The sequence below is a fragment of the Cnephaeus nilssonii genome (genome assembly GCF_951640355.1).
Source record: "Cnephaeus nilssonii genome assembly, chromosome: 13".
In the NCBI taxonomy this organism is placed as follows: Eukaryota; Metazoa; Chordata; class Mammalia; order Chiroptera; family Vespertilionidae; genus Cnephaeus; species Cnephaeus nilssonii.
Genome location: NC_137084.1, coordinates 42,037,484 through 42,048,314, shown reverse-complemented (window position 1 = coordinate 42,048,314; position 10,831 = coordinate 42,037,484). Strand labels below are relative to the sequence as shown.

Genomic DNA, 10,831 nt, shown 5'->3' with positions numbered 1-10,831 from the left:
CCCGCCCCGCGCCGCCCGCCCGCCCGCCGGGGAGCCGCTGTCCCGGGCCTGGCCCGTGCGCGTCCGCCTGCTGAACCTGGGCTCAGCCGGCCGCCTGGGCACGGGACTGGGTGGGGGCACTGACCTCGGCCTAGGAGGCCTGGGATCCCAGCGCCGCCCGCGCCCGCGGGGGCCTGCTCGCTCCGGAGCCGGTGCTGCTCGCCCCTCCTCGGCGGGGCGAGGCCAGGTGCCCCCGTCTTCCCCCCGCTGCTCCCCCCTCCCCTCCCCTCCCCTGCTCGCGGGAGATTCCGCCCGCCCGCTCCCTCCCTCAGGGGTGTAGCCCGCTGCGGAGCTGACCGCGGCCCGGTAGCCACCCTGTCCAAACTCTCCGGAAGCGGCCCGAGCAGACTGGGCGCTCAGGCCGCCCCAACTCCGGCGGACCCGCTGTTGGACCGGAGGCGACGGCCCTCCTCCCGAGCCCAAACTTGGAGCATTTGACCTTTGGCTGTTGGAGGAGGCAGGCCCTCGGGTGCCTGGACAGCTGCGGCGCCTCGAGGGCATCCCGCCTGGAGTTCCAGGACCGACGGCCGCGCTCCCGGACCCCCGGCTTCACCTCTGGGACCCCGCGGGGTCCACGTCGGGCGCATGCTGACTGAGACCCCGAGTCATGGATCTGTGCGCGCGCCTCGCCCTGTGGCTCCTCTGGGGGCTCCTCCTGCACCAGGGCCAGAGCCTCAGCCACATCCACAGCGAGAAGGCGACGGGAGCCGGCTCCGGGGCCAATAGTGAGGAGTCCACTGCGGAAGGTAAGGCTTTGCCACCGGCCGGGCCGGGCCGGGCCGGGGGCTTTGACTCGTAACCGAGGTGCCCAAATGGGCAAGTTGAACTCGTTTTCTACATGTGCCGTTGGATGAAGGACTCACACGGGGCACTGCCTGTTCCCCGTAGTCCAAGGAGTTCTTCCCGTGCAGGAGACTTGGCTAATGGGTTTTTCTCTCTTGAACAACTTTCCTCATCCCTCCTCAGGGTGTCTTGTTGGCAGTGAGGAGAGGTCTGCCTTTGGGGCACCTTGGCCTTTCCGATCAGCAAGCCAAGACCCCTTCCCAGAACTACTTGTCAGGAAGGATGGCCAGGGCCGAGACGTCTATTGCTGTTGGCTTTTTCCGCACTGGGCAACCCAGGGAGGTTGAGGCTACTTGGGTTGGGCAGGGAAAGTCAGGGCTAGGCCAGCTCCATTGGTGTGATCAGGTGTGCCTTCCGATTCCAACAAGTGTGGGAACCCTAGTCCCTCCCTTCCCTTAGGTAATCTGCTGGGTATTAGCTGTGACACACAAGGCAATTCCTTAGATGGAATTTTTAAAAATCTATTTACCACAAGGGATTTAAATGGCCTTTCCTCAACACGGGCACCACGTAACTTCTGGGACCACTTGTTGACCTCTGTTTCTTCTGACGGATGAGGGTGGGGATTCTATGATATTTTTGTTCTGTCCTGGTTTTCCCTATGTACTCATGGAGCCTTGTCAGATAGCACGAGCCCTGGTGTTTTGTTGAAGAATAAAAGAGCCCTTTTAAAATGCATTTGTTTTATACAAGGGTTAGAAGGAATACTCCTTTCTCTCTCTATTTCTCTCACGGTGTTTTGCCCAAAGCAGTGGGCTGCAGAGTGGGGATAGTTGATAGCTGGGTGCTTTCTGAGGGGGGCCAGCTCCAGTGAGAGGATGCTCAGTGGATAACCATCGATAGCAAGGAGGAAAAGGAAACAGGCCGGGAAGTTTCACGGATGCATTCAGAGGCTGGCTTTGGCGGTAGACCCTTTCTTAGGAAACCCCCCTTTTAACTTCCTTGACTGGGTTGCGTGTGATTCCAGGTACCCCAAGAGCTGGGTTCCAAGTGAAGTTAGGGTTGCCTTGTATACAAGCATGGCACCTTGGTGTTGCTTTGAAGATAGGTCCTTCTTGCATATTAATCCTTTTTCTCCATATGGTGTCTCCTTGGCCCCTGAAACATAGCTCAAAGCTTGGTTCTGATTGCCTGCCTGCCTGATTGCCCCTAACCACTCTGCCTGCCGACCTGCTCGCCCCCAAGGGCTGTGAAGGGAAAGACTGGTAGGCAGATGTGGGTCAAACTGTGAAGTAGCTCTAAGGAACATCTCTGCTGTTCCAGTGACATCCCTGTTTATAACTGAGATGTTCTTTTTTAACCCTAAAATATGAGTGCCTAACATAAAATGAATATATATATATATATATATATATATATATATATATATATATATATTTTTTTTTTAAAATATATATTTTATTGATTTTTTACAGAGAGGAAGGGAGAGGGATAGAGAGTTAGAAACATCGATGAGAGAAAACATCGATCAGCTGCCTCCTACACACCCCCCACTGGGGATGTGCCCGCAACCAAGGCACATGCCCTTGACCGGAATCGAACCTGGGACCCTTCAGTCTGCAGGCCGACGCTCTATCCACTGAGCCAAACCGGTCAGGGCTAAAATGAATATTTTGGGGAGTGGGGAGAAGGTGTTTTATAGGTTAGACACAAGCTAACGGGATGAAATTTTGAATTCTAAGTATTAGGTAGCTGCCAGGAATATGTTGTGTATGTTTGTGGAGGGGGGTGATAAGTGAGAGGCATTCCAGCATCCTTCAGAACCACCCCCCAACTTGAGCTTATGGAGACAGTCTTTCACACAACATATTTCAGAGGCCTTGATGTGTTGATTATACCACTTAGGCCTCTCTTTTGGTCTTCCTCTCAATTCAGAAATTAGTTTCTGCTGTCACAATAATACTAAATCCTAGGGAGGGAAGTCTCAGAGACATTAGGTGCTGGGAATGGCTATGGTTTGTGGGAACTTGGAGGCCCCAGCACTATTGTTCTGGCAGGTTGTCCCCTTGGGCCTGTCTGGAAGTTTGTCTCTGATTCAGACAGGAACTAAGTTTTGCAAAGAGTTGGTTTGTGGAATGGGCTCAGCTAGAGGATTTGGGGAGAAGTTTTATGGGCAGCCAGGAATCTTGTAGGTTTTCCAGTTCCTTTGTATCTTCAGAACACAGGAGTTTACTTGCCTTTAAAACTGCCACTTTTCTAAATCAGATTCAACATACCCAGTCAATTTATATGTTCTCTGAAGTTTATATTTTATAATAACACAGCTATTTTTCTTACAACAGTCTCACAATAACCCTATTAGAAAGTGGGGCAGAAACTGGGTGAAGAATCTGAATTCTGTGCTCAGTCTTATAGACAGGTTTTCTGATGCTTAAGTCCTAGACCAATTCCATCGTCTCAGGCCCTGCCCTGTTAAATGAGCACTGGGCAAGGCCAAGAGAATGTTGCTTTTCTCCTGGTGAATTAGTGAGGCAGGCCCTGGTGACTGCAGCAGAGAGTGAAGAAAAGGCCTGGCCATTTCTACTCTGGAGAGTCTTCTGCAGGGGCGAGGGAATTGGATTTTTTCTCTTGTTGGATGTGTATGCCCATCTAAAGGCCCGACCCCGCAGGGAAGGCAGGTGCTCTGGTAGCAGGCCCTCTCATTGGGCCATTCCTGTCACCTCCTGGCTCTTTGATGCCTGTACCCTGAGCTATGCTAAGTCACTTTCTTATTAAAGATCTATCCTGGCTGTGCTGCTCTGGGGCCTGCATTTCTGAAGCTGGCCTGGAACTCATGCTTGGAATCTCCCTTTGGACTTGGGGCTCACTGCCTCTAGAAACTGTTTTCTGCAGAATGTATGTGAGGGGTCCCAGGTAAGTCTGGAGTTGTAACTGCTAGTGTTGGAGGTATGAGGACCTCTAATCAGGAACTGTGGTTTGACTCAGTATAGCTAGAACAGAGCCTCGGAGGACAGACATCTAGGTTGTTTGTGGAGTGCAGTCTGACTTTTCAATAAACCCTGATGGAGTAGGAGGCCAGAGCCTTGCCTGCCCACCCAGCTAGTTGCTGTTGCTTCCAAGGTTATAAATGGCTTGGCCATCTTGGTAGCTATGCTAATTTTAGCTGAGAGTGGCTCCCGGAACTGGACTGGAGCCAAGGGCAGGTGGGTGGAGCTTGACTGAGGCTAATATTGGAGGCTGGGGAGAGGGTCACAGTAATCCTGGGGTAGCTAGGACATCATCTGCACCCATGCCTCAGCTTTGACAGTCACCTGTAGCTAGGTTAATTTATTTAGCAAACATTGAACAGTGCCATCTCGTGTGCTATTTAAGTGCCTGTTCTGGGCCAGGCAATATGTTTGGTGTTGAAGTTAAGGCTGAACAAAACAGACAGGTTCTCTGCCCTCATAAAGTTTATACTCTAGGGGGGAGATAGGAAAAAATACATAAATAAATATATTATATTGTGGTAAGTGCCATGGGAGAAAACATAAACAGAGTGTGTGATGGAGAATGGAAAGATCCAGCTAAAGTAGGAAGCCAGCCGGAACCGGTTTGGCTCAGTAGATAGAGCGTCAGCCTGCGGACTTAAAGGTCCCAGGTTCGATTCCCGTCAAGGGCACGTACCTTGGTTGTGGGCACAACCCCAGTAGGGGGTGTGCAGGAGGCAGCTGATCGATGTTTCTAACTATCTCTCTCCCTTCCTCTCTGTAAGAAATCAATAAAAAATATTAAAAAAAATAAAGTAGGAAGCCAGTGCCTGGTAAGACATTAATAACATCAATAATAATAACAGCAAACATTTTTTAGTACTTATTAAAATAGTTTTGGGCACTATTCCAAACATTTATTTTTCCAGTCATTCTGTGTGCTAGTATTAGCCTCATTTTATAGGTGAGGAAATGAAATAATAGGTTAAGTAACTTTTGCCCAAGGTTATACAATATTAGGGATTAGAACCAGAATTTGAACCCAGGCAGTCTGATTTTTCTCCCTACCTCCCAAAACCACTACATTATACACTTTCTCAAAACTCTGTGATAAACTTTGTAATAGAGGTATTGTATAGACATACAGAAGGCTGTGGGAAGCCTAGAGGAACAAGTGACTAACCCTGCCTGGGGTAGCTGGGGGAGGCTTTTCAGTTTCTCCCATAATTTTTCTCAGATCTTGGGGAGCTAAAAAGTAGTTGCCTAATTCAAAAAAGCTAAGAGGTGGAAACATCAGTTAGTTACACCCACTTTTTTTTTTTTTAAATACATATGAGGAAATTGATGTCTAGAGAGGCATCAAACAGAAGTTCCACCTGAGTTATTAGAACAAGACTAAGACATTTGAGTCAGGGACCCTGACTCAATCGGTTATTCAGTACATGAGCCTATAACTAGTGCTTACTGCTTGCTTTGCACTGTGGAAGGAACACAGGGCTACCAAAGAAATCCAAGTAAAAAAAAACACAAAAAAAAAACACGAAAAAAACCAAAAACAAAATAAAGAAATAAGAAAAAAATAAAGAAGTCTAAATCTGGGATTGGGGTGCAGATATAGGATATATATTTAGAGATTATTAAATGCAACATAATGCACAGGCTTAATAAATCTCAAAACCAGGTACTGTAGACTGTATGGATTAAGGGTTAACTGAGTTCTGTGTGGGCTGGGCTAGCTAGGCTAAGGTGGTTGGGGAGGGCTTCCTGGAAGGAGGGATAGGGCACAGGCTGAAGAGAACCAGGAGGGAGTGATTTGACTTGGGGAAGGATGGGGGAAATGGAAGTGTCTTAGATGTCTCTATCACCACTGTAAGCACATGGGGGTCTCACTGTTTGGTGGCTGAACAATTACTGGGCGGAGTTGCTTCATAGTTGGCCAGCTACCTCGCATGAGGGCCCACAGACAGGAAGATTGCAGTCATGTGTGATCTAACAGCAGATCTAATAACTGCCCTAGTTTTGAAGTAATGAGGAGTGTAAATAATATTTTAAGATATCTGCAACAATGTAATGTGACATGAAAATGACTATAATTTTTATTGGTGACAAAAATCATAGGTACTACTTATAATATTGTAGTTGGTTGCTTACAATATATAATTAAAGGAAATGTTAACTTTCAAGAAGAGAATATTGAAAATAAAGACATAACTTCTTTCTCATCCATATTCACAGGTGCCCCTGAATTCTACCCATGGGCACCTTAGGAATGTGGAGCCTTCACATTAAGAACTCTATCTGGCAAGGAAATGATGGGGTCCTTTAGAGGGGTGTGGTTTCTGAGATCTCCACAGGACTTGGGTTTGAACCCGAAGAGGCCCCTCATTTCCTGCTGAGTATCTTTGACATATGTTGCTGAGTGACTTCATGGGCTTGCTGTGGTCCATTTTCCTTTGTGGGAAATGATTCTCCAGGAAACCCAGTAGCTGTGGCTGGAAGACTTTTAGGGAGAGAGAAAGATACCAAACTGGGCCTCCAACAGAGCTTTCCTTTTTGTTACTGCTGATAAAAAAATATTATGAAATATTTAAGATATACAACATAGTATAAAGGATAATACATTGACTACCCATGTACCCACAATAGTTTAAGAAATAAAATAATAACAGTACAAAGCTTTCTTGTATTACCCTCAGGACACTTTGTATAAATCTCTTTTGTAACACTAGTACATTGTATATGTTTGTTCTCTCACAAGTATAAGCTTTTTATAGAAAAAGGGAGGAGGGTTGTACTTTATCTCTGTTTTTATTGCCCCTAGGCTAAAACGTCTGTTAAAAGTTTGTTGGAAAGCTTGAATCAAGGGCCTCTCTGAATGGATCATATTTTCTGTCTTCATTTCAAACCATCTCATATGTCTTGGTACACATTCTGGGCTTTTTCCTCAACCTTGGAAGTGTTGCTTGTCCAGGGCACTTTGTATTTTCATCCAAACTCAGATCTGTTTATACCTTTCAATCTATTATTTTATCCTCAACTTTGGAAGTAGTTAGGCCTTTTTTTTTTTTTTTTAATATATTGATTTTTTACAGCGAGGAAGGGAGAGGGATAGAGAGTTAGAAACATCGATGAGAGAGAAACATCGAGCAGCTGCCTCCTGAACTCCTACTGGGGATGTGTCTGCAACCAAGGTACACGCCCTTGACCAGAATCGAACCTGGGACCCCTCAGTCCGCAGGCCAATGCTCTATCCACTGAGCCAAACCAGTTAGGGCAGGGCTGTTTTTATTATTATGCCCATTTTAAAGATGAAGAATTTATAGCTGAGAAATTTGTGTCACATAGCTAAGAATTGGCAGGATCAGAATGATAACTCTGAGGATCTGTGTACCAAGCCCTTGCTGTTTTTTTTTTTTTTTTTTAAATTTTAAATCAAATACACTAGGGGCCTGGTGTATGAATTTGTGCATGGGTGGGGTCTCTCGGCCTGGCTGGCGATCAGGGCCGATTGGGGCTGGTCGGCCAGGGGGAGGGACCGCAGGAGGTTGGTCAGCCACGGGAGGTTGGCTGTGGGAGCACACTGACCACCAGGGGACAGCTCCTGCATTGAGCATCTGCCCCCTGGTGGTCAGTGCGCATCATAGTGACTGGTCAACCGAACAACCAGTCGTCATGGTCACTTAGGTTTTTATATAGAGAGACTAGAGGCCCAGTGCATGAAATTTGTGCATGGTAGGGTTCCTAGCAGCTGCTGGCTGCCGGCCAGGGCCTCCCTTCCCCTACTGCCTGCCGCCACCGCTGGCCAGGGCCTCCCTTTGCACCTGCCTTGGCCTGGCGCTGCCTGCTCACCTGCTCCACCATCCCACCATGGTCTCACTCTTATTGGGGCCCATTGGGGTTGGAAGTGCCTCCGCTGCTGCCCGCTGCCAGCGCCATGTCACTGATGCCTGTCATATTCCGCGCCGCTCCCTGGTGGTCAGTGCATGTCTAACTCCCGGTTGGTCAAACTCCCGCCCGTTGGGACAATTTGCATATTAGCCTTTTATTATATAGGATTACCTGTTGATGTGTTGCTCACTGATCTGGCATTGGGAGCCTATAGCCTCAATGGTCTGGAGATAGCTGTGTTAACAAAGGTGTAAGAACAGTCTAGTTTCCTATCACAAAGTGCTGCTCTGGAGGGTGGTAGAGTCTACAATCTTACCCACCATACCATGTTGTTGGAGTTATCTGTATATATGCCTGCCTTCCTTGATGTTCCATATGCTGCTCAAGCGTTAGGACAGCAAGCTCCTAGCAAAAGGCTTGGCATGTAGTATACTTTATATCCTATAAAGTTTGTAGAACTAAATAGAAGGATGCTTATTATTTGGTTCTGATTCTATCATAGTTTACTAGTTTACTAGGCACTTGGTTAGAAGTTAAAAAAATATTTCTTTGGAAAGGGTTAGGTAAAGTTGAAGGAATAAGCTTCATTTACTTAGAAAGTTCACTGTTTTAGAATTTCTCATTTGTCTTTGTTAAGAAAAATCATCCAGATCACTTTGGGTCCAGCAGTCTCACTTTACTTGGAAGAAGTTTGTCTAATATTTTAAAGTAACCAGACTCTTCTCATTGTAGTCATTACCAAGAGACTGCAGTTATGAGTAGCTGGAAAATTGTCTTATTCCACTATGTGTAGTGGGGAAAGGAGTGGGTGGGCTGAATAGAAGCCTAGATGTAAAGTGAGATGATTGGCTTTGGTTTGCAGAAGGGTCTGAGTTGGCCACAGCCATTAGACATAAATATAGTATCTGGATTTAGGGGAGCATCAGAGTTTCAGTTCCTTTCCTTATTAGCTGTGCATCTAGTGGAGGGTAACTCATCTGGTTTCTCTCAGCCTTAGTTTTTTCATTTGTAGAAAGGGAATAACCTTAATGAATAAATTTGTAGTGAGGTTCAAATGAGATAACTTATATGGTAAAAGGGCTTTATAACTCCAAACTACTGCACAACTAGGGATAGTTGGACATTTCAAACTTTGCTTTTGTGTGATGAAAAGCCTCAGTCAGAATCTGAGTGTTGGCTTATGGTAGCACCTCTCTGTAGTTGCTTCTCTGAACCTGCTATAGGTCCATTGTTTTACTCTGGGTGTGGCCAAACTAGGCTTTTAATCAAGGCTTACTCTAGGCCAGAGGGAAGCTGATGATAAAGTATGGGTGCTAGTCTTTGACTATTTCTGGTCCATACCCCCTTCCTTTAACTGCAGGCTTGAAATGTCTCGCCAGATGGACATGGTCCCCATCTATGTTGGTGCATAACAAATTATCCTAAAACTTAGAGGCTTAAAATAATAAAAATTTATTATCTCACAGTTTCTGTGGGTTAGAAATCTGGTTGTTGCTTAGCTGGGTGCCTCTGGCACAATGTCTCTTATGAGGTTGTAGGCAAGCTGCTAGGCTGGCATTGAAGGCTCAACTTGGGGGAGAGTTTGCTTTTAAGTTAATTTATGTGGTTGAATGGGAGGCCTTGGTCCCTTGCCACATGGGCCTCTCCATTGGGCTGCCACATGACATGATAGTTGGCTTCCCCTATGACAAATGATCCAAGAGAGAATGAGAGTGCTCAAGATGGAAGTTACAGTCTTTTTTTTATTATCTAATTTTGTAATTGATATACTACAATTTCTGCCATATTCTATTTGTTAGAAGCGAATCATTAAGTTTAGCCCACACTCAAAGTGAAGGGCCAGGCTGGTGTGGCTCAACGGTTGAGCATCCATCCAGGAACCAAGAGGTCACCGGTTCAATTTCCAGTCAGGGCACGTGCCCGGGTTGTGGGCTTCATCCCCAGTGTGGGGCGTGCAGAAGGCAGCTGATCAATGGTTCTCTCTCATCACTGATGTTTCTATCTCTCCCTCTTCCTTCCTCTCTGGAATCAATAACAAAAGAAAAAAAAAGTGAAGGGATTACACAAGGGCATGAATATCAGGAGAGCAGGGATCACTGGGAACCGTCTTAGAGGGTGCCTATGATATCACCCAGGGCCATGATCTTGGGAACAATGGCTTCTAGGTGCTGTGTCCTCTTAGCTCAAGCATGTCAAATTCAAAGGCTAACACGGGCCAAATAAACAAGGTTTAAGTTTATGTGGGCCCCCCAAAACAAAAGCTTCAATGTTCATAGAAATGTAGGTTTATTTAGAAAGAGACATGCTGAATACAAAGGGCTGAAATAAATGAGTCAACATAAAATAATAAAACATTTTAATAAAAATTAATATTTTTTCTTGAACATTAACTTACCAGACATTGGATAACTGCACAAATTAATAAGCGTAACACAAATAAACCTATTTTTCTTGTTCTCTGAAAGCGAAATATTTCCTGTTGTTCACACTAAACAAGTCAGTACAAGATTAATAACGTGGCAATCGGCTGCTAAAATATTCGCTGCTAGTATTAGTGGAGAGAAATGGTATGCCTGCACATAATGGAAATGAATGCAACACGATAATAGTAATTAGTCACTAGGGAACATTGTAGTTTGTTATTAATAACCCTATATAATAAAGAGGTAATATGCAAATTGACTGTCATGCCCTCACAAGATGGCTGCTATGACCAGGCAGGCAGGGGGGTTAGTGAGGGATGACCAAATGACTGAACAGCAGGCTGCATGGGGCAACCAGGCCGGCAGGGGGGTTAGTGAGGGACGACCAAATGACTGAACAGCAGGCTGCATGGGGTGACCAGGCCGGTGGGGGGGCTGTGAGGCGCGAGAAGGCCAGCAGGAGGGGCAGTTGGGGGTGACCAGGCTGGCGCGGGGGGGGGGCAGTTAGGAGTGACCAGGCCAGCAGGGAGGGGGCAGTTGTGGGCGACCTGGCTGGCAGCGGGGGGCCATTAGAGGCAATCAGGCTGGCGGGGGGGCGGGGAGGACAGTTAGGGGCGATTAGGGGCCAGCGGTCCAGGATTCTGAGAGGGATGTCCGACTGCCAGTTTAGGCCCAATCCTCGGGATTGGGCCTAAACCGGAAGTCAGACATCCCCCAAGGGGTCCCAGA

General features: G+C 46.8%; 1 protein-coding gene across 4 annotated transcripts in view; it reads left to right on the top strand.

The window, feature by feature from the left end:
* Positions 1–10,831, top strand: part of STIM1 (stromal interaction molecule 1) — a 215,092-nt gene continuing 204,261 nt past the window's right edge. For all 4 annotated transcript variants that reach the window (XM_079787245.1, XM_079787246.1, XM_079787248.1 and 1 more), the window contains exon 1: positions 1–785. In XM_079787245.1, coding sequence (XP_079643371.1) covers positions 647–785 — 139 coding nt within the window. In that variant the 5' untranslated portion in view covers positions 1–646. The remainder of the gene's footprint in view (positions 786–10,831) is intronic.